This window comes from Schistocerca gregaria, chromosome 8 (assembly GCF_023897955.1).
Source record: "Schistocerca gregaria isolate iqSchGreg1 chromosome 8, iqSchGreg1.2, whole genome shotgun sequence".
NCBI lineage: Eukaryota > Metazoa > Arthropoda > Insecta > Orthoptera > Acrididae > Schistocerca > Schistocerca gregaria.
Genome location: NC_064927.1, coordinates 474,938,587 through 474,964,196, shown reverse-complemented (window position 1 = coordinate 474,964,196; position 25,610 = coordinate 474,938,587). Strand labels below are relative to the sequence as shown.

General features: G+C 38.6%; 1 protein-coding gene across 6 annotated transcripts in view; it reads right to left on the bottom strand.

The window, feature by feature from the left end:
* Positions 1–25,610, bottom strand: part of LOC126284405 (2-oxoglutarate dehydrogenase complex component E1-like) — a 115,943-nt gene that overhangs the window by 70,597 nt on the left and 19,736 nt on the right. For 2 of the 6 annotated variants that reach the window (XM_049983315.1, XM_049983311.1), the window contains exons 4-6: positions 11,542–11,644; positions 2,619–2,681; positions 1,746–2,001 (exon numbers count right to left, since the gene is read on the bottom strand). In XM_049983315.1, coding sequence (XP_049839272.1) covers positions 1,746–2,001; positions 2,619–2,681; positions 11,542–11,644 — 422 coding nt within the window. Of the gene's footprint in view, positions 1–1,745; positions 2,002–2,618; positions 2,682–11,541; positions 11,645–17,107; positions 17,229–25,610 lie in introns of all 6 variants that reach the window. The other 4 variants (XM_049983317.1, XM_049983314.1, XM_049983316.1 and 1 more) reach the window with 2 other exon arrangements.

Sequence of the window (25,610 nt, the reverse complement as noted above, 5' to 3'; positions counted from 1 at the left end):
TCGAAGTGGTTACATGTTGGTTGAAATGCTGTCTCTTTTAAAGCGTGTTCAGTTTCTTCAGCATTGTGCTACCCAGACTGGACAGAAATCTCAGGGTATCATTCACCTTGTTCACAAATACAGTCTTCCTAACAGTGCATACTATGATTTCATCAGCAATAAGAAAAAATTTTCCTGCTGAAACCTTACTGCAATTCAATATTTCCCCCAAAGCCCCATTATGGAACTAAGAATATTATGCCCCCAGTGGCATCACAGGCTTTCTCTAGACTGAGGGGAGAGGGGGACTCCTCTAGATGATGCCTACATACGGAAGTTTGCTCCAGCAGGATCAGGCGATGAAAAGTGTAATGAACAACTGACATCTCCAAACATGAGAAAGTGTGAGTAAGTAGTTTGAGACCACCTGAAGTTTTTCAGTCTTATCAGCAATTACTGAAAGTAGTGACACTGATTATGAAGCTGCACCTATTCTCACAACATGAAATATGGCAGCAGTATAACTCAGGTTGTGGAAAAGTCAAAGGTTACACTGCAAACTAGTAGTGGGAAAGGCAAAGGGCACACTAAAAACTATGAAAGGAAGAAATAAACTGACTTTAACGATATGCACTAGAGGAAGTATAAAGTATGCATCCCACGGTAATCTCTACTCACCAAATACAAGCAGCACAGAGCGTCCCTTAGAGTGGGAGAGAACACCATATTGCGACTTTTGTTGAATCAAACATCAACAATCGTGCTAAGTGTCCTCCTGGAGTGTAGCTAATATCAGCTTATGGCTTACAGATAACTACTGTTGCTCAACTACCACAAAATAAAGTGCATACAGTTACTGACAATGGACTCTCAGAAAAATGAAATATTATATCAAACTATGATCAAACAATAAATGGAGTTGAACTTTGTAGATTATTAGAACTGACTGACTGACTGACTGACATTTTTCTTTGTAGCAGAAGGTGACTTATCTTCATTGAAGGAATAATCCCCACTGTCACAAACTGAAACTTGAATGATTTTTTTAAAACTCTTCTGTAATTACGAACAACTAGGTCACATTTTGTCAGCTCTACGCATTCACAACAAGAGCAGTCAGCATGATCTGTGATGTTAGTTCACAAACCTCCATTGTATGCTATTGTTCACACATCTCAAAACACTACCTCTTCATTGACACCAATGAATTTGTGGTTACAGGAAAACAATTGGCACTTGGATTAAAAAAAAAAAAACTAAAGACATATAGTTGTAGTAGCAAGTAGTAAGCAAGAGCCTATCCCTCAGTCGTGTTTACAGTAAACAATTTACTGCATTAGCAGAATCAGAGAAGAAAATATGGATGAAACAAGAACATACTAAGGGCAATGAAAGAGTTAAATGATATAAGACATGTTAACATAGTCTTTCCCTGGCAGCATTTCTCAATAGGAGTAGAGAGAAATAGGGGGAGGAATGAGTATGAGGATGCAAGTAAGAGAAGAACAAGACTTCTTCCACATCATGTAGAGTGTAATTAAAATTTAACTATCACCTCATATGCACTAACACACACCAACTCTAGTCTCTTTCCTGCTGTTCTATCTTTTGTGCTCTTCCTCTGTGTTTACTGTTTGATGGTATTCCCTTTCTTTAGTTTTGAGTGGCCTTTTGATTGCTCAGCATTTAATTTTTAATATGTGAATGGCAGTCCCACATAGAAAACTTTATTTTATCAATAATTATAGAAAGAGTTATCCACTAACCCAGTTGCTCGAGTGAGTCTTGCAAGAATAAGCCTCTTTTCATCATTCGTTATTTCCATCACACCAGGGCTTTCCAGTTTTTGGCGTATCCAGTTGCACTGTTCCAGGGAATTTATGAACATGAATTCTACACCAATGTGACGACAGTAGGCATTTTCAAGTCTTCTCAGGATCTCTCGTAAAGAAAGAGCTTTCTCTTTACCACCAATGAATGTAGTTGAGGGCAGCTTGAAAACACGGTCCATGTCGGTCTCCTCTGTATGAAAGCAGGTCGTTTGAAGATTAGTTCCACAAACAGAACACTCAAAATATCAATCTTATAACTAAAACTAATAAATTTATATATCCACAGTGGTCATTATCACAAAGTTAACACTCTTACTTTCACCCTCAACTACATGGATCTTGCCTTCCATAACAGCTGTAAAAAACAGACAAGAGGTGAAACCTTTGCCAGAAACATCACTTTCTCATATTCAATGGTTAAAAATTACATCCCTATATAAAAGGTTGCTTTTGTGCACTAAACAGAGCATTTTGAAGCAGAATTGTAGCATTCCCAACAACAAGATGAAGTTTGAAACCTAAAAGGTAATATCAATCATACATTACCATAACCCAAAACATGCAGGTTACAAACAAGCTTCATGCATAATTGAATTGTGGCACTAAATTTGCAGAATGTTAAAAGCAATTGCACATCAAGTGGTACTATCAGAACAATTATTGTGCTGTGCAAATGTGTGTTTAAATTAATTATTTATGGAGAAAGTTAGCAAAGTTTAGACGTATATTAACATGAAATGTGATTTATTCACTGCAGGAAGGCAATGGTGTATGAAGGAATAATTCTGAATTGGCCCTGGTACGTACTTTCCATCATCGAAGCCACTTTCCGCTGCAGATCTTGAGAATAAGTGGTGCTTGCTCGCTTGCCTAAACAACACATTACAACATCAACATTCCACAATCAAATCGGCAAACAACAGGACTGCTGGAAGCAACTGGTAACGGAAGTCAAGATATTTGCACTTTCATAGTTCAAACAGTGTGAGTAAATATTATCCCATGCTTCCCCAAAACCAGGGGGATAATCCGAAGAAAGAGTTTAAAATTTGAATAGTTATATGGTTAACATAGTCTTTAGCTGCAATTTTATGTATTAGCAGTCAGTAGCCTGTGACCAAAAGCAACTCTGCCAGGCACTTAAGTGTAAATTGCAGAGTAGTCATATAGATGTAGAAAGCAAATTATAACTATTTTCATCAGACACCAATTGCTTTCAACAGTTGACAAATTAGTAAGAGCTAAGCACTGTAGGCAGACAGAAAAGAAACTGCTGTTACAACTAGCATCACAAAAACATGAAAGAGAAAATGTTGCATTTACTAGTGTGCAACACTAGAGTAATTAATATGTATCATGCAAAGCTATGTAAACTGCTAAAGATACAATGAAAGCCTTTGCTTTAAATATGTACAAATTAATATAACGAACAAAAAATTGCTGTAGGACCACTAACTAGTCACAGATTATATTACATGTGTGTTATCTAAACATGGTTCACACTATTTACACACGTGTATCTAAACATTGTTTACACTACATTACACACGTGTATCTATGTGGTCCATGTAACATTACAGGTGTTTATCTGAATCAGGATACGAGCCACTACTTGCCTTAAAGACTACATCAACACAGGCAATAACACATTAAGAATTAAAATGTTTGCACAGTCCGGGTGGTTCCATGAGCTTGCATCAAATAAAGTGACAACATAAATTCTCACTTTGTTAATAATCTCTTGAGTACAGTGTCAATGCAGTAATACTCATTATGTAACCAACAGACTCATGACAGCCATAATTCTTTCTTACAAAGAGGCCACCTACATGACGAATGGTGTGTAGAATCTCCTATCACTACTGTTACAGTTTTTAATATTTTGTGAGGGCTTTCCACTAAGTTCTGATGCAATGAAGACTGGATTTGCTTTGATTACTACTTAAACCTGTGAACAATTGTTGCCAGGTGTTTGGGTGACATCTCACCCAGACAGTGCAAAAGCACACCCCAATAATGTGTGACGACACTTCAAGCTCACCAAACCAGCAAATTGATATTTTCTTCAAAACTGTAAGAACACGAATGGTATAAAACGTTTTCAGAAAAATCCTTGGGTAATTTTGCCATAAACCAACTACTGGTTTGGATCACAAAACAAGAAAAACAACACAGATGCATCACAATACCACCCACCGAACTTAATTTCTGCCACATCGCCAGAGCTCTCTCCTGCACTTTGTTTGTCATCATAGCAACTGCTCAGCAACATCAAGTCTTGTCATCTCTCATCTTGCAACATTCTTTATGGACTTTTTATTTTCCTTCCTAACAGTGCTGCTAAGTCTACTTTTCTACTTCATAATTAATTTGCCAAAACAATACTTACATAAAACCTGTTTGTCAAGACGAAATCTCCTCACTACATTTGATTATTTCTGTAATGGTGTGCCTATACTTCATCACTGGTACAACAAACACTAAAAAATATTTCAGTTCCTTCTCAGACTGTATCAGAAGTCTCCAACAGGTATCTGTTCCACAGTAATGTTGCTCCCAGGGTAGTATCCCTGGTGGACACTAAAAATTCATCCAAATTCTACCTCGGCAGCTCCCAGAAGCCGAACTGCCGGTGTTAATAACCAGTAGACTGCCAGCTGTGGAAATGCTGAGTGCCTTGTAGCAAACACGGGAACAACCAAGAGCCAATATCTGCTAGCGAAACATAATGATATCATGGAAGCTGAGAGATACAAACATACTAATGAAAAGACAGAGTTTCTTAAGGATGGCTAGGTACAATGCAACTTAAAATATACAGGTGCTGAGCTAGCAAAAAAGAGCCTTTGAAAGGTGAAGTTCTGAAAGTCTGAAGTCACTAGGAGGACTGACAGTGAAGTAAGACAGACACATTATGTAGCCATTCCCTCCATTGCAGTGCGCGTGGGACGCACTAACATAATGACACCATCATTCTTGATAAATACCTGACTGATGAGTGCCGACTGCCCAGTGAGTAGTCTCGGCCCTTGTGCCAGCTGCAGCTATCCAATGAAAGGGGAGGCTATGGAGGTCAACCTTCGGCACACCTAGCTGTCTTTGATTGCCTATGGAACCACAGGTCTGGCTGGAAGGACACCACTACTGCCAGCTGCACTGCCAACTTCCCAGGCCACACTGACCAGGTGCAGAGGCTGCTATCATCCTGCAGATATGCTGGAGGCTTTACCTACAAAGCCTGGACACTGACCATCACCTGCTTCAAGTGAGTGGGCACCACTCCTGCTCCTCCCATTCTTGTGGCAGACACCAATGCTGCTGGCTCCTGTTACCTGAATGGGTAGTGACAGTCACCCTTGCATACCAGTGAGTACTCCAGGTGGACCAGGGGCGAGACGCCCGAGAGCATATCTTCAACAACCATGAGAGCCCTTCGGGATCGATACAGAGCTGGAGATTCTGCAGCTGACAGCCACTTGTGACGTAGCAGCCACCACACAATTTTTCGTTGTGTTGGTGATACTGTGGGATGAGAGCACACCTGCCTTCTGCACCTGAATAGGCTACTTAACTGGCCTAGTTGTGTGTGGCATTTTATTGTTAATGATGTTTTCTTGGTGATCTTTAGCATAACTAGAACCTAAACACCACATCCTGCCCAGCTCTTTCCTGACAACTGTAGGAGTCAGGATATGGTACAGTAAAGTAGCCCCTACAGTAAAGTAACCGTTTCTAATTAATCTGAAATTTTCCTGCATAAATCAGAAGCAACAGACTGACAATGGTCCGATATATTTCAGTGTGAGACTTTTGAATAAGAAGATTCATTTCACACTGATTTTATCAAAACTATTTTATGAAACACGTTAACAACAAGTCTTGCCATCCAGGTACATACAAAAGAGCATGTATGTGTGTGTGTTTTTTTTACCTCCCTCTCACTGATAAGGTTAGGAGTATGTGTAGTGAAGGGCTGAATACTGATGCAAATTGAAAATATGATCACATTTATTTCCTGGGATATGCTTGGGCTAGTACTTCACTGTGTATGTGTTTACCTGGACTTTTGACAACACAGTTGGTGCAATGCACATTTCATGTATTCTTTTTGTGTGTTTGACAAGCCAACATGATGTTTCCTGCAAGTGGAAAGTGGTATCATAGTGGTCAACAATAAGAATTTTCTAAAGATCTGATGATGACAGCTATATTATGCTGAAACCGGTATTTGTGAAATAAAATAAAAAAACCATTCGATCTTGGCTGTAGAAGATTTTCCTGTTCATATTAATAACAACTTGATAATAAAACGAGAGTCTTAACATGTCCCACATTATACCATTGTGTGAAAATCAGATAAATTTGCGAAACATTCAAGAATGCAAAATCAAGAATTAAATTCCTAACCAATAACCCTCTACAAAAGCCAATTCGATTAAATGAAAGAACCTTTCAATAAATCAATAGACCTATACTGGATTAGTATGTCAAGTGCAGAAACATGTATTCTCCAAGCCCCCCTCCTCTCCCTTCCCTTTCTCCCTCTTCATCTTCACCTTTCTCTCCAGTGTCCCCCCCCCCCCCCCCCCCCCAGTTTCCACGACCCATTCTCTCTTTTTGTACTCTCTGTGCACTTTTTATTTTGTTGTGCAGCTGCAGAGTCATCTGCCTGTTTCCCACTAACCCTCCTTGTCAGCTCAGTCAACTGCTTTCAATAATCTAATATCAATAATTACACTTGGTGTGGTCACAGGAGTGTGTGTTTGGGTGTTTGTAAGTAAATGTGTGTACTTTTGATAGAAAAAAGAGCTATTGCTCAAAGCTAGTGTGAATACTGTTTTCTGTTAAATGTTTCTGCACTCCACACATCAATCCACTATAGGTGAGTGGCTGCCTCTCCCTAATTTTGAGTATTGCTCAACCCAGGAATTTCAATTTTGTTATTCTAACAATAAATCAAGAGTCAACAACATCCATTGTGGTACATGCTTCAATGAATATATTAGACAGACAAGATATATCTTAAATATAAGACTCGAAAAACGTTACACATTGGCGCACGGAAAAACATTAGTAGTACCTCCATATTCAGCATTCATCTTATGAGAGTAAACGTAAAGCAGCCAGTATAGAGGTGTCCTCCCACATCTTGTGCATAGTAAAGAAGGGCAGAACCATGAATATTGTGGAGAGGAAATGGAAGTACATGATCATCTTGAGACTTGTCCAGAAAAATATGTTAAATGAACACACAGATACTTATAAGATTTCTGGATAACTTCAGTTTAGTCTTCCAAATTATGGGAAATGGTAGATGAATGCTCCATGTGACCCCTTACAGCACCGTACCTCCTGACTGTATCTCAATCTCTCTGTAATATACTACATGTCAATTTATATACCATTCAAATAACTATGTAATAGCAAAGGCTTTGTAGGCACACCATAGTATTATATGTCTCTGCATGACTAAGTAATGTTTTAACTCTCTTTCAAATGTATGGACCAATGCTTTTTACCACAGATAAAGTGTTGTATCCCTCATTTTCCTAAAACTTTTAGCTGCTCGCAAGAGAATATTTGTTTATGATGCCTGTGTGCCCTTCAGTATGGTCTTTGGCATTGTTCTAAATATGTTGAAGCTGTCTGCCACCTTTTTCCCACCAGTATGATACTGAGATGTGTAGGCATCAAAAGGTCAGTTCCTCACGAGTATTTTTAACTGTATATACTGGTCAACTTACAAAAGACTGATTTATTTGTCTGTCAGTTTGACAACAGGGGGACATGTTCTTACAACATGTCATATTTTGCTCTTTTATACAGGCAGTTTGTACAACAAATATCAACAAGAGATATGTAAACTCACATCTACTGTACTTTATTTCTGTTTATCTTGTTGGCAGCTGCGGTATTTCAGCATTTAAGTAGATTTTTTCAATTGGCAGAGATTTACACACTACGTAATAACTATATCCAATTCCTGCGAAATGTTGAGCTTTAATCTTCATTAGTTATTTGTTGCAGCTGAACCACTTGATAATAGCATGAAGCTGAAACTGCAAATGTGGGATTTACCATAAATACATGCAGCCATGGGTAGTGAAAAGATAGTCATTCAAAACATATTTCTCAAATATTTATATCCCTAACTGTACAGCAGAATCTCTGGTTCATTCACTGTACACTGGTCCAAATACAAGCATAAGACTACAAACCCAAAATCAGAGAATTAAATCCTGTCCCCATCATTGTTTTTCTCTCTTCTGGCTTTTAAGGGGGGTAGGATGTCAAGCAGCCCGACTTGGAGCAAGACAGGCACCACAGGACATTTTAATTCCCACTGTCTATACTTTTACAAATAAAATCTTAAAACTTTGTCAGCATGACCAGCAGGGATTCAGGATTCACACTCATAGTAGTGGAAGTTCAAAAACATAACAAAATATTTTTTTTTTACATGTGAAATTTCATCATTTTTTTCGTTTACTACTGGCTGCATTTGTTGCTTTAGGTACACTTTTCTTTGTAAGCAAGGGGGATTCTTCAATGAATTTTGGACAGCACACAAATCACACTTACAGGTATATGAAACTCTAGAATTTATTTAAATTATGAAAAAATGAATGAGCTGTTGCATTTTAAACTTCATGTTTAGAAAAAAACTCAATTGCAGTTAATTACCTCAATTTTTACCACAGTTTTTAATAGATTTAGAAAATTCTAGAGTTTCATATACCTGTATGTATGGTTTGTATGCTGCGCAAAATTAATTGAACAATCTCTCTTACTTATGAAGAAAAGTGTACCTATAGCAACAAATGCAGCCAGCAGTAAGTGAAAAAATGCTGAAATTTCACAAGCAAAAAAAAAAATTATTCTGTTATGTGTTTGAACTTCCACTGTTATGAGTGTGAATCCTGAATCCTTCCTGATCATTCTGACAAAGTTTTCCCAATTTATTCGTAAAAGTATAAACAGTGGGACTTAAAATGTCCTGTGGTGCCCGTCTTGCTCCAAGTTGGGCCGCTTGACGTTCTACCCCCTTTAATGAGACACATACCTAGCAATATTCAGAGCACATAAATAACTTGAGATTATGACATGATTCAGATTGCATACTACACTATGCCTCTTAAGTGGCTGTTTCAGCTGTTAATGTTATATAAAGACACAAGCATACCACTGGAGTATAAAGGTATGCAAATCCCTAAAATCCCTAATCGTTATCAGTACTGACAACTCACACTTCACTTTCTGTTAGCATTAGCAACAGTTATGAGTGACGACCTCTTATGCCTGTCAAAGCCTGTTCATGGGTGGCACATATGCAAATCTTTTGGTTTTGTTTCTGCAGTTACACAGGGCAATTCAAACTGAATATAGTGATTACAAAATGGCTACACCTATTAATGCATAGCAATTCCTCAATAAGCTTTACAGAGAATCTAAAACAAAGTTAAAAATTTTGATTGTTGTACAAGAGCAGTGAACCTGAAGCCAGTGCATATGTGGTTGAGTATTTTTCTTCACTGAGCTGTTTGTTTTGACATATGTTTATCTGGACACCCTTCAGCAATGCCTGATGCCCCAGCCTGATATGAATTCCACCTTTCTGCAAGATCCAGCACCCCAACACAGTGGTAAGGAAGATCGCACATGATATCGGTTGTATTGGGTATGACAACAGTGAGTTCTGCTCCTGGCCACCTTGATCTTCAGAGCTAACGCCATGGATTTATATTTCGGGGATTATGTGGAAAATCTTATGTATGTGCCTGAAAACAATCCTGGAAATCAAAATGTATATTTCTAATTTGTTCACATTGATGACTCCACACATGGTTCAGAATATATGGTGAGAAATGGGTTATTGTTTCGATGATGTCTGCATGACCAACTGGATCAAATACAACAAATATCTCTTTTTAAATTTCTTTTACATTATCTGTGATTCTTATCATTGTATTTCTATGCAATAAATAGTTATAGCCATTTGTAATACAGGGTGTATATACAGACAAGGAAAAAAAAATCCCGGTTATCTCGTTTAAAAAATATACTTTTTCCCAGGCGAAAATACACTTTTTCCGTGCTAAGTGACAGCAGACAGAGTGCGCCAGAAAACACACATTAATGTGCGTGCGCAGCTGCAGTGGTGTAGGAAGCCCACGCTGGTGTGTATAAAGCACTAAGAGAGCCTACATTATGCCATAAAAGAAACAGGACATCAGAGGATACTCCAAGAGCATTGGAATTTCGTAAACAACGCAATAATGTTTAATTCGGCTTGAAATGTACATCGGTTTTTTCCAGATTCACAATGAAATAGGTCCCATCTGATATTAAGCTTTTCAGTGTGGTTTTTGAGATGTAAATTCTCTCGAAGTACCAGTACTGTATTATCTCATATTTGATTCTTTATTATGGCATAATGCCACACATGGCAGAAGATGAAAATGTGCACTTGAAATCCAGCAAACAGTTGGAACCAACCAATACTGCGGAATGAAACACTTTGTTTCAAATATATTGATTGCTTCAGCGGAAAGATTAATAAAGCCAAATTTCTTTAGCAAACTGACAAAAATAACTTCATTGTTCTGCAAGGCAATTAATGCTTGACTGCTAACAACTTGGAAATAAAATCAGAAAACTGAAACTGATAATATATTTTTGCCCTTCGTAATTACGTGAATGTATTTTAATTCACTTGATATCTGCCGGCAACAGAAATCCGTTTTGTTTTCATTTGATGTGGGAGCTGTAAACGAAGAGGAAACTGTGAAATCACTTAACGCAAACACGGGTCATGTGGAGACTAACCCTCTCCCCACTACAACCCTGCGCATGCACAAATCTGGCAGCTAGGGCGCAGGAGAAAAATTTTTCTCGTTAGCATCTGGCTGCTTGCTACTGCTGACACAGTTAGCAGCCACACTTCAAGTAGCGGGAAACGGGATAAGGTACTGTTCATAAGCGAGTCGACTGTACATGCACATGAGCCCACTGGCAACTGGTCAAACCAACCTAACGCAAACAGTTGTGGCGTAGTGCTCATAGAAAGCAGTTTATTGTTATGAAGTATTAGCAAGTCTTCACCCTAATGCCTTTGGCATATTTTTACTGTTTGCAGACACTTGTGTGTGTGCACGGTGTTTTGTTGTTAACGGCGCATTTCCTTTGCCACTCAATTTTTTCCTTTTTTTTCCTCCTCTCATTTATATTCTATTGCTGCAGTATCATTCTCCACTAACAGGATACAGTAACATTCTTTGCTAGAGAATCAATTCTTACCAGTCAAAATTACAAACATTTAAATGAATGCTAAAATAATGAAAAATTCCTGGGTTTTTCCTGGTTTTCTCCTGGATGAAAAAATCCCCGGATTTTTCCCAGTTGTCCCAGGTCGTATACACCCTGTAATATTGCTATATTCCTTTTTAATCGCCCTGTGCAATTCTTGGTGTATATGTACGATTCCTGTTGGCTGACATGTAACAGCATTACTCCACAGATTACCTACTTTCTCACTGGGAACCATGCAAATTCATTCTTACCAAGTCACAAGCAATTTTACAGCAGGTTTCTTTTTTAAATACTCAATCTTTAACATAACACAAAATAACACACTTTTTATAAAATGTTAGAATTTGGAAACAAAATACTATAGAGAATATTTACTTTGCTGAAGCAACATCTTGAACCCTTTCGTGTTCAGGTATCTTACCAAAGCTGTAGTGGCTGTACAGCAATTCTGGAGGAGTTTTGTCATCCAGGTCTGCACTTGAGATTCCCAGGGGATCCAGCTTGGCGATGTGATGACCTCGAATCTGGCAACACAATTTGGATGGAAGCAAACCGCTGAAGATGTTACTGATCAAAAAATACTTAAAATGACCAACACATAATCCCAAAACTCTTACCAAGTTTTGAGAATGACCACATACTTCAGCCCTAATGTACCAAATTCAGCACCTGGGAGTAAACAATAAATAACCACAGTTATTTGAAAAAGGAAACGAGTCTAGAAATCTTCAGAACAGAGTCAACCATAATGAATTAAAAACCCAAGGAGATGTTGAAGAGAACTGTCGAGGATATGTATAGGTCTCGCAAAATTGCAGGAACACATGATCATTAGCCTCAATTTTGTCTGCAAGCTTCTGGGCAAAAATTATGTGCAATTGCTGAATACTGAAAATACTGAATAGATTTGGTGAATGCATAATACTAAGATAATGGTATTTAATGCTTGGACCAGTACAGTACAACGCACAAAAGCACACAATTAATCTGAATATTCCAGTGCATTCTACCTAAAAAAGGCGTAGTTTTTAGTTGATAGTAAATGTGGAGACTTGCCCATCTGATATTGAACCTTTCCAATTAACCACAATAATTTTTAATCTGCTACTCTCGAAGGCCCTCTTACAGATTACTAAAACTGACATTCCTGTAAATAATTTTAACATCCAATGTTCTTCTGTACTACACCATATACACGTGAAGTTTTAGTAAAGAATAAAGGGTTACAGTTTTCCAATAATATTTAATAACTTCAGGCAGACCGTGGTACTCTCCCTCTCAGCCTCTTACATGAATATGAACACAAGCTTTCTGCTATACCCTTGGCAGAAAAACTACCGATCAAAAATGGGGAGACTGCACCAAGTGAAAACAGAAGTAAAGTTTACTGATAACTTTTCTTAACATTTACACATCAGAAATGTATTGACACCACCAGTAAAGGTAAAATGCCTGAAACAAACAAGGCATACACATCAAGAAGTGTATCCAAGTGTAAAAATATATAATTTTACATCATCAGTATGGTTTATAGTGTTTGCCAATACAAATGTACAATGAACCAGTCACCCATAAGAAAAGCCTCCACCACTGCAACTGCAACATTTAGAGTTGCATGACAAATATTGTCTTAACTTAAGCCATACAATGAGCTGCTTACCATATCATACAAGCTGTCTAACTCCTTTTTGGGTGTGTAAAACTATAATTAGCACATGCACTAAATTATATTAAGTAGTATGCAAATTTTACCTAACTGTTATCAAACACAAAAACTATGAAGCATCACTGCTTCATGTATCTTACCTGTGATAGTGAAGATAGTATCTTATTCACACAGAAAACCTTACCAAACACAAACACAAACTTAGCCACCACCTCCAAAATCCATGAAAAGATAAGCAACTAAATACTGCATGTTTCAAACTTCATAAGTTGCTGGGGAAAAGCTATTTCAAAATAGCAGATTAGATACATCTTATCACTGACACACAAGAAAAGTGCACATGAAATTTACAAATATATCCACTGGCACATTTATTATCAGCAATTAGTAGGAATCAGTAATGATTTCTGTCACTTCAAAATGGAACCGATATGATTTTAGGATGATTTGCCACTCTTACTCGAGTTTATTCTGTCATTCATAGTAAATCAATCCCATTATGATAAAAGATTGTATTAAGCACAGAAACTCTGGCAAACTGTAAAAGCAATTTCAGAATGATGAACACTAAGTGTCCACTTAAAACTTATGGGATATAGGCCCATGGCTTAAGAAACACTTAGAACACAATGACACAGAAACACTTAGAACACAATGACACAGAAGTTTTCAGAGGAATTACATGACACACAGAGCCCTTTAGTGTTAAAATTACCTATGGAGTGAGCATTCAGATGCACAGAACAAGGTCTTTAATATCAGCACACACTGCATACCAAGTCACAAGACCTTGTATTACTTACCAATGAAAAGTAGGTATTAATCCTTCCATAAATTTTGACTTGCAATTATAGCAGCAAAACTCACTCAACCCTGCTTTTATTAACAAATAAATGTGCAAAAACAGGGCAAAATATATAATATTTAAGTTTTAGTCTTAGTGCAAAACATAAACATTGTTCTCGTTTAACGTAGGCAACAAGTTTAGTATGCTATTCTCACTCCATAGATATCCTCACTCCATGGCTATTTCACCAGACACTGGTTACACTGAAAACCAAAGCACTGAAGCTTAGTGTGGTGTGTATCCTTTGAAAATGTTAAAGAGCCAGGTATAATACGTTATTTATCTCAGGCCATAGGTCAATATCCCAATACTTTATTTTGCGTATTCTGTAACTAACTACTATAAAAAGCATTTCTAGACGATATGATATACTATCTTACATGAAGCATTATCATATATTTCAGTAGTAATACATAAATTCTGTTCTCTGATGACAAACTGTTGTTTACAGCATCATATTAAGTACCTCCAACCATCTGCTTTTCGATATGAAAGCCACTTTAAAAGTAAAAGAACTTTATGTTTAAACATAAATTTAATAGAAGTAAATATGCACCTTAAATTAAAACAATATCTTTAGAGACTATGTCAATGTCTACCACTATGTTCCAAAATCTACAGAGGGAGAAGAAGATGGAAAATTGCATGTTTAAGTAGAAGTATGAGGACTGATACTGGTGATGTATGATTTGAGACGAAAAAAGGGATAACAGAAGAAATTGTACTGTATTGACAACTAGGGAGAAAACTTGCATCATCAACTAAAACAAATTTAAGTAACGAGAAAACAATACGCACTTAGTCAAATAGAGTTGAACCAGTTCTCAATTTGAGGAGGGATAAGAAATTAAGTATTGTAATAAAACTACAAAATCTAAGGAACAAAAATCAAAATGTGCACTATCCAGAGTAAGGTAACCAGAGCATGTGTACTCCACAACACTAATTTGACAGTAAACTGCAAATGTGGTGTATTCCACAACACTAATTTGACAGTAAACTGCAAATGAGAAAATGAGAACAGGATTTTGAAAACATTCAAAATGGGCTGGTTAAATACATTTTACACCCCTCTGCAATCCAACAATGTCTGCAACCACTATACTTTAGGGGAGACATTCCAATATCATATTTCATGCTGAGCTGACAACTATTTCATAAATGGAACCACCCTATCAGACAAACCACAATTTCCATATTGTGGTCTTATTATCAAACTATAGTCACTGAGATGAAAATGAATGCTGTTACATTCAAATGCCAAGGCAGAAAATACATCTGTCATGCCCCTTACCAATCAAGCAATGAAACAGGACTCAAGCATAGTACATGAAGCACCTGACCTAAGTTATTTCCACACAAACTGTACTGAACAAGAAGAATGAGAAGTTGTAAACAGTAATTGAAGATTATATGCCATTATTACATATCCAATTGTTCTCAGAGTGTTTCCAAACTTACCATTCATTCCAGTAAAGCAGACAACTGTGCAGGTTAAAGGTTTGCTCAATAGTTCGTGTATCGGTGACAGGATATATTTAAGAATAAAAATGTATACATTTATTTAAATTAGTCTCAGAGCAAATGGAACGTGCAAGTAATTTCACTTAGGAAAGCACAATCTCAAACCCAGCACTAGAAGCAGTTCTAATGAGGATTACGAACAGAATTAGATAATGTGTTGTGAAAGACTGGGGGGGGGGGGGGGGGGGGGGGAGATACAATGAACAGTCACTTAACCAAAAGACTATGTTTTGCCGTAAGAGCATTCTTTATGACGGTTGTCTTAAGATTTTACAAATGACCGCTAGATGGCAATACAGAGGTGTGATATAACTATTGTTTTACAATTTGTTTTTCAGCAATGGCACTTGAGTAACTGCCTGAATGGCATTTAAAGTAACTTTTGCGAGCCCATGGTTCTGTCAGCAATGAATTTCATGAAGGTTGACCACAGTGCATTGTTCCAAGCAACACTGATGGTGTGTACAGTTTGACCAAAAAGGACCAATACATAGTACATTCCTGATTATTCACACTTTTTTTTTAGAAAAGAAAAAACTGCACATGCCAGACCAGCAGCGGAAAACTACTGCAACGAACCCCGCATGAGTGTGCACAGATGTCTGCTGCTAAGGCTGCCACCACTCCCCATCTGGTAGACACTGGCCCAAATATGCGCTTAAAAATAACTGTTATTCATGCATCTTCTCCCACACATGATGCAGGCTTTGATACACACCAAGATGCCACAAATATGTAATACATTCCCAAATAATTGGAAATATATTGCATTTTTGTGGCATCCTGATGTGTACCAAACCCTCCACCATACATGCGATTTTGCATGAACATTTACCTCTAAAAATACCTGTTATTGGCAAATTCAGCTCGACTTGACAATCTGAGGAACAGTCTCTTGTCAACTGATTAAAGCAAATGAGCAAAACTTTCAACAGAGGAAATACAAAATCTATACATAAGATCATATTAGGAGATGAAAGTTTAATATACTCGTATCAACAAGAAACCAAGCTGTGGTCAAATGATTGGATGTTCAAAAATGATTAAAAACCAACAAAAGTGGCTCGTTCACAATGCACTTACAAAAATTGTCACTAGTTTCTCCAATTACGATGTAAATGTTTTGACCATTGCTTTAGAGGACTGAAGAACCGTTAATGCTGAATGGAAGGCATACTATACAACCATTTGTTTGCCACCAGTCATCAACGAAATTAGGAAAACAACCAATAAACATTTCATCATTCTTCTGTGTAAAAACGCCAGCTGTCTTAGAACATGTCTGACAAATGATTACTTGACAGTGAAAAACAATGAACCACTGTCTCTCCACCAGTATTCACCTCATTTGTTACTTAAAGACTTCTTTTTGTTCTATGTCAAACAAAAAAACCTGTGGACTGCTATTTTCATCACCAGGAAAAACTGTTGAATCCTTCCAACACCAAATTAAATTGGTTCCAACACAGCAAAAATGTATAAATTTTGAAGGTGAATATTTTAAGAAACAATAAAAATATTTGCACCTAAAGGAAGATGAAAGAAAATCAGTTTCTGTAAAAATTTGAAAGGCAGTCCTCAGATGTCCCCTGTGTTATTCTTTAGCATTTACCTACACTACTTTAAGCAATATTCACTGTCATTTTGACAGAATATTGCTACAAAACATGGCATAACTAGCTAAATATATACTTTTTAAGGACCACACCTTACAAAACATAAAAAGCAGAATGACTGAAGGCCTTACAACATTAGAACCACAACATTAAGTTACAAGGAAAAAAAAAAATTATATTTAAACTAAGTGTATAACAATCAAACTATTGCTATTTTTTCCAACAATATTCCACAGCTGAAGAGTGTGCTGAGACACTGGCATATGAGGAAAGTAAAGTGTATGGCCATATATTGCACATCTGCAATTAAGTGCAATGTAATAGCTCCCCTTACCCAGCATGTACTGCCGGACAACAATCTCGGGTGGAGCGCCCTGTCGATCTTTATACTTGCTGTGAAGATCTGCATACATTATCCCCAGAGGATCCAGGTCTGCCACCAAGTGGCCTCGCGCCTGCAGCACATCAAACTTTGTCAGTGACATAAAAATGTGCTCACAGTGTTTCTGCCTACTGTATACACCTTCTCTCTTGTTGCATTGCCTTTGCAGATGGTCATTACAAATAGTTAATGCACAAGTCCAGAAAATTAATGTGGAAAGTAAAATTACTGCATTAGCAGTTGTGTTGTTATGAATAAATACTTTTTACAATAATGAAACTTTTGTTCTTGAAAATATGTTTGGTAAAAATCAACTACAAACACTGCAAAGTATGGGTTGAAAGACTTATTACTTTGATGTACTTAAAGCTGTTTTAACCACACAGCTACAATGAATATTCTTGTACAAAATCTGCATACATCCTTCAGTTTACTGCTTCCAACAAATAACAGCAATACAAAACAAAATAACTTGCAATTTGAATGGTATTGAAATCTTTAATCTCTTATTACTTGCACTTAATACAACTTTCCTGAAACACTGTTACTACAACACAAAATGTTACCATGCCTATTTTATATTACAGTGATACAGAAATGTGAAACACTTAATTAATAAGGACTGCATTAAATTATTAAGAAATCTTTCCTTTATTTTGACTGTATTTTTCTGTTACAATAATTTCAAACTGAAATAGATTTAGATTGAGGTGACAAGAGTCATGGAACACCACCTAATAACATGTCAGTTTTGTCCTGCATAGTGCAGCAACTCCACAAAATATTAAGCCATGCCACCTCTATAGCCATCTGTAGTTGTAAAAGTGTTGACAGAGCAGGATTTTGTGCGCAAACACACCTTTCGATTATATCCAATAAATGTTCAGTGGGATTTACTTCGGGTGATCTGAGTGACCAAACCGTTTGCTCGAATTGTCCAGACTGTTCTTCAAACAAATTGCGAACAATTGTGGCCCAATGACATGGTGCATTGTCATTCACAAAAATTCCATTGTTGTTTGGGAACACTAAGTCTATGAATAGCCAAACATGGTCATTTACAGTCAATTATAAATTCAGATGGACCAGGGGAGTCAGTCCATTCCATGTAAACACAGCCCATGGCATTATGAAGCCACCACCAACTTGCAGTGTCCAACTTGGGTCCATGGCTTCCTGGGGTCTGCAGCACACTCAAACCCTACCATCAGCTCTCACCAACTGGAATCAGGACTTACATGACCAGGCCAAAGTTTCCCTGTCTAGGTAAACTATATGGTCACAAGCCTGAGAGAGGCACTGCAGATGATGATGATTTGCTTTTAGCAAAGGCACTCACATCTGTTGCCTGCTGCCATAGCCCATAAATGCTAAATTCCATTGCACTGTCCAATTGTCTACATTTGTCGTATGTCCCACATTGATTTCTACAATTATTTCACATAATGTTGCCTGTCTGTTAGCACTGACAACTATATGCCAACATTGCTGTTCTTTGTTGTTAAGTGAAGGTTGTCTGCAACTATGTTTTATAGTTGGTGGCGACTTTAATTTACCCTTGATACGACGGCGAAAATACATGTTTATTTCTGGAGATATGCATATAACATCATCTGAAAATGTGCTAAACACATTCTCTGAAAATTATTTCGAGCCCACGAATAGTAAATGGTTGTGGAAACACACTTGACCTCTTAGCAACAAATATTCCTGAGTTGATAACAAGCATCAAAACAGGCAGAGGGATTAGTGAAAACTAGGCAGTCTTAGTGAAAACTAGGCAGTCTTAGTGAGATTGAATATTATAACCCTCAAATCCTCCAAAAAGAAACAAAAAATATTAGCTATTCAAAAAGAGCACATAAAAATTCACTTGACACCTTCCTGAGAGACGATCCACTCCTCCCAAATTAACAGTATAAGTGTAGACCAGATGTTGCTTGAATTCAGAGAAATAGTATCAGCAGCAATGGAGCTTTATACCAAATAAACCAACAAATGATGGAGCTGACCCTCATTGGTACACAAAACGAGTCAGAACACTGTTGCAGAAACAATGTAACAAACATGCCAAATTTAAACAGACACAAAATCCCCAAGATTGGCGATCTTTTACCGAAGCTCGAAATTTAATGCGGACTTCAATGTGATGTGCTTATAACAGTTTCCACAACAAAGCTTTGTCTCGAAACCTGGCAGAAAATCCAAAGATATTCTGGTCTTATGTGAAGTATTCTAGCGGCAAGAAACAATCACTGCCTTCTCTGCGCTATAGCAATGGAGATACTATCGAAGACAGTGCTCCCGAAGCAGAGCTACTAAGCACAGCCTTCCGAAATGCCTTCACAAAAGAAGACAAAGTAAATATTCCGAAATTCGAATGAAGACAGCTGCAAACATGAGTAACATAGAAGTAAATATCCTCTGACTAGTGAAGCAACGTAAATCACTTAATAAAAGCAAGTCTTCTGGTCCAGACTGTATACCAATTAGGTTCCTTTCAGAGTATGCTGATGCAATAGGTCCATACTTAACAATCATAAACAACCGTTCGCTTGACGGAAGATCCGTACCCAAAGACGGAAAAGTTGCACAGGTCACACCAATATTCAAGAAAGGTGGTGGCAGTAATCCACTAAATTACAGGCTCATGTCATTAACGTCGACATGCAGCAGGATTTTGGAACATAAATTGCGTTCGAACATTATGAATTACCTTGAAGAAAAAAGTCCTTTGGCCCACAGTCAACATGGATTTAGAAAACATTGTTCTTGTGAAACACAACAAGCTCTTTACTCGTATGAAGTGTTAAATGCTATTGACATGGGATTTCAGATCGATACTGTATTTCTGGAGTTCCGGAAGGCTTTTGACACTGAACCACAAGCAGCTTGTAGTAAAATTGCGTTCTTGTGGGATATTGTCTCAGTTATGTGACTGGATTTGTGACTTCCCGTGAAAGACGTTGCTGTTCGTAGTAACTGAAAGACATCGAATAAAACAGAAGTGATTTCTGGCGTTCCCCAAGGTAGTGTTATAGGCCCTTTACTGTTCCTTAACTATATAAACGATTTAGGAGACAATCTGAGCAGTCACCTTAGGCTGTTTGCAGATGACACTGTCATTTATCGACTCACAGTCATCAGAAGATCAAACCAAATTGCAAAAGATTTAGAAACTGTACCTGTATGGTGCAGAAAGTGGCAACTGACCCTAAATAACGAAAAGGAATCTGTTAAACTTCGGTTACACAATAGCTCAGTCAAATCTAAAGGCCTTAAATTCAACTAAATACCAAGGAATTACAATTATGAATAACTTAAATTGGGAGGAACACATAGAAAATGTTGTGGGGAAGCTAACAAAAAAGCTGTGTTTTAGTGGCAGGACACTTATAAAATGTAACAAATCTACTAAGGTGACTGGCTACACTACGCTTGTCCATCTTTTAAAATACTAATGCACGCTGTGGAGTCCTTACCAGATAGTAAGTTGCAATCACCAACTTTCTCCTCCAAATGCAAAAATATTTTGTTGATACCGACCTACACAGGAAGCAAAGATCACCATGATAAAATAGGGGAAATCAGAGCTCGTACGGAAAGATATAGGTGCTCCACCTTTCCGAGTGCTATATGAGATTGGAATACTAGATAATTGTGAAGGTGGTTTGACGAACCCTCTCCCAGGCCCTTAAATTGATTTGCTATCAATGTAGATGTAGGTTTTGTTTGAAGTGAGAGGTAATCCCTGAAATTTGGTATTCTTGGCACACTCCTGACACTGTGGATTGCAAAATAGCGAATTCTTTAACAGTTTGTGAAATGAAATGTCCCATGTGTCTAGCTCCAACTACCATTCACATTCTAAGTCTTAATTTCTACTGTGTGACCATAAACATGGTGAAAACCTTTTCACACATATCACCCGAGTACAAATAACATCTCCACCAAAGCACTGCCCTTTTTATACCTCATCTACACAATACTAGCACTATCTCTATACATGCATATCACTATTCCATGATTTTTGTCACCTCAGAGTATATATTCAAAGGCAGACATCAACAGTTGCATTTCTGTACATCATTATGAAAAATATGATTCTTTAGACAGCTTCCTATTCAACTTGAACCAAAAGCAGTTTAAATCTGAACCCACTGGCAATCAAATATTTCCAAAACAATTGTAATAATAGTCGTGGACGACATGCTTATTTTAGGTAAAAAATGGAACCAAATTCTAATTGAAGGTACTTTGTACTGAATGGTCTTATTCTTTACTTTTGTGAACTACATTTAAGAAAATATTCACTAGGCGGACTTTTATTTTGTTGTTAGGCTTACAAACACAACAGCACACTAGTTACTTGTCCTCAAAAACAGATAAAACAAACACAGATCTCATACATAATAAACAGAAGAAGCCTCCTCACATACTTCCACATGCACAAGTCAAATGCAGCACATATCTAGGACGACTAGCAAATATATCCCAGTCATGATGTAACATACAAAAGTGTTCTAAAGTTAGAAACATAAGGAAACAATGGTAAATGACAAGGTGCACACTAACATACTATTACCTTAACATACTAACATAAACATGAGCTCTAAAATTACAAATGCAGCAAAAAGCAACACACACTTAAAAAGACTGCTGTTATTTTGCACAAACAGCTGGACAAATATTACGAATACATGTTCAAATGGATGCTGGTTCTTTGTACATTTACTGACTAACACAAAATCTTTAATTCTGCAATGTTAGTAAGAACAAAAAACAAATTCAGAGGCTAGCATAAATTCATGTATCTTTCTTTCACACGAGGATCTGTTGTGTAATAATAATAATAATAATAATAATATTATTATTATTATCACACCTTTAATATACACAGTATTCTGTAAGGAATCCCTTGCAGTAAATCTGAGCAAAGATCAACAAAAGAATGGTGAAGTAAGACACAAATTCTTGTCAGTTAACATGTGAAACATGCATGGAGGTACAATAAAGGGAGCTGTCACGCTGTCACAAACTTTACACCAACATCCAAATATTTTGACCAAAAATGCCAGCTTGCATCATTTACAGGTGTATTAATCAATCTGATTATAATCTAATATATTAAAAACAATGATTCCAAGACTTAACAAGCGGGAAAGCGCCGGTAGATGGGCACAATAAATAAAACACACAAACAGATTTTCGAGCTTTCGCAACCGGCGGCTGCTTCGTCAGGAAAGAGGGAAGGAAAAGGAAAGATGGAAGGACGTGGGTTTTAAGGGAGAGGGTAAGGAGTCATTCCGATCCCGGGAGCGGAAAGACTTACCTTGGGGGAAAAAAGGGATAGGAATATACTCTCTCTCTCTCTCTCTCTCTCTCTCTCTCTCTCTCGCACACACACACACACACACACACACACACACACACACAAACACATCCATCCATACATTTACAGACACAAGCAGACACAAGCAGACACAAGCAGACATATTTAAAGGCAAAGAGTTTGGGCAGAGATGTCAGTCGAGGCGGAAGTGCAGAGGCAAAGATGATGTTGAATGACAGGTGAGGTATGAGTGGCGGCAACTTGAAATTAGCGGAGATTGAGGCCTGGCGGATATCGAGAAGAGAGGATATACTGAAGGGCAAGTTCCCATCTCTGGAGTTCAGATAGGTTGGTGTTGGTGGGAAGTATCCAGATAACCCGGACGGTGAAACACTGTGCGAAGATGTGCTGGCCATGCACCAAGGCATGTTTAGCCACAGGGTGATCCTCATTACCAACAAACACTGTCTGCCTGTGTCCATACATGCAAATGGCCAGTTGTTGCTGGTCATTCCCACACAGAAAGCGTCACCGTGTAGGCAGGTCAGTTGGTAAATCATGTGGGTGCTTTCACACGTGGCTCTGCCTTTGATCGTGTGCACCTTCACGTATACATCGACTTTGCCAATGAACACACCTGTCAACTCCTATCCCAAATCAAAGTCCTCAATCTCTCTCTGTGTGTGTGTGTGTGTGTGTGTGTGTGTGTGTGTGTGTGTGTGTGTGTGTGTGTGTGTGTGTGTGTGTGCGCGCGCGCGCGCGCGTGGGTATATACCTATCCTTTTTCCCCGTAAGGTAAGTCTTTCCGCTCCCGGGATGACTCCTTACCCCCTCTCTTAAAACCCACATCCTTTCATCTTTCCTTCTCCTTCCCTCTTTCCTGACGAAGCAACCACCGGTTGCGAAAGCTCGAAATTTTGTGTGTGTGTTTGTGTTTGTGTGTTTTTTTATTGTGCCTGTCTACCGGCGCTTTCCCGCTTGGTAAGTCTTGGAATCTTTGTTTTTAATATATTTTTCCCATGTGGAAATTTTTGATTATAATCTAAAGTGTAAAGGAATCTCATTTGATTTGTAAGTGGATTCCTTCAAATACTGTTTTCTTTTATATACATGAAGTTGCAGTGTTTAATTTTGTTACTGGTTTTATTTCTGTTATTTGACTTTACACCTCCAATCAAGCCAACTCACAATGCTCTCTGTATGAACGCTGAGAGAAGGAAATGTCGTAAACTGACTATACATAGAAAATATATTTTCAACAATGTGGAGAACAAATTGCTACATACAGTAGAAGAGATACATTAAGTTGCTGACTGGCACAATTAAAAGACACTTACATAAAGCTTCAGCCATAGCCTTCTTCAAAAGAAAAACACACACCACTCAGACACAAGCAAGCACACCTCATGCACACATGGCCACCATCTCCAGCATCTAGAACTGGGATGCAACTATAACATGGAATGCAAGCAGCAATCTGGAGGTGGCAGGGAAAGGATAATAGTGTATGGGTGGGGAGAGGGACGAACACTGCCTGGTGCAGTACGCAGCGATCAGAATGCCGACAAGTGCCATTTCAGGAGGTTGTGGGGCAGGGAGGTAGGGTTGACGAGTACCATATGAAGCGGACGGGAGAGAAGATCATCTACAAGATCTTGACTCAGGGCCAAGACACCCTATCTCATTCCTTCACAACCTCAACACCTTCTCTCCCATTTGCTTCACTAGGTCCTCCTCAACCCAGCATGTCACCTTTCTAAATGCTGACCACCTCCTCTCTGAAGGCTCCATCTGCACCTCTGTCCACATTAAACCCACCGATCACCAACAGTACCTGCATTCCGACAGCTGCCATCCCGTTCATGTGGAAAAAGCCCCGATACAGCCTGGCCACTGCAGTATCAAGAACCCCCTTGCTTAGTATGCTGAGGGTCTCACCAAGACCTTCACAGAGAGGCACTATCCCCCAGGCCTAGTCTGCAAACATATCTCCCGTGTCATCACACCCCCCATCCTCCCATCAGCCCCAAGAACCCCTTAGGAAGACCAATATGCAAGACCAGCCAAATCCACCCACCCAGCACTTCCTATTCCAGCCCTGCCAGAGATTATCCTACCCCATCAGGGGCCAGGTCACCTGTGAAAGCAGCTCTGTCATTTACCAGCTTTGCTGCAAACAATGCACAGCTTTTTTTTATACTAGTGTGACTATCAACCAGCTGTCTACCAGTATGAACAGCCTGTGCCAAACAGTGGCCAAGAGCGAAGTAGACCAACCTGTGGCACAACATGCAGATGAACGTAACAGACTTCATCTCCATGGCTGCTTCACTACCTGAGCCATCTGGAACCACCACCACCACCACCACCACCACCACCACCACCACCACCACCACCACCACCACCACCTTTTCTGATTACACCGACAGGAGTTATCCTTGCAACACATTCTCCACTCCTGTTATTATCCCAGCCCGAACCCACAGTAAGATACCTTCCCAACACTTTCCATCCCCCCTGTTTTAACATCTCCTCCCGATTCTTGTCTCCCACCCTGTTAATGTGCCACCCTCTGCCAATGCACCCCCCCCCCCCCCCCCCCCAAAACCCTCTCCTTTATTTCTCACCTCCCTGCACCCCAAGTCTCTTGACATAGCGCTTGTTGGCATTCTAGTACACACTCCACCAGACAGTATTCACCTCTCTCCCCAGCCATAGGCTACTATTCCTTCGCCTTCCTTGTACCCTCCAGATTCCTGCTTGCAACCCACGAAATATTTGTATTCCAGCGGGTATGCTGGTGTTCCATTCGGATCTCCAGGCGGGGACTACTCAAGAGGATGTTGTTATCAGGAGAAAGAAAACTGGCGTTCTATGGATCGGAGCATTGAATGTCAGATCCCTTAATCGGGCGGGTAGGTTAGAAAATTAAAAAAAGGAAATGGACAGGTTTAAGTTAGATATAGTGGGAATTAGTGAAGTTCAATGGCAGGAGGAACAAGACCTCTGGTCAGGTGACTACAGGATTATAAACACAAAATGAAATAGGGGTAACGCAGGAGTAGGTTTAATAATGAATAGGAAAATAGAAAAGCAGGTAAGATACTATAAACAGCATAGTGA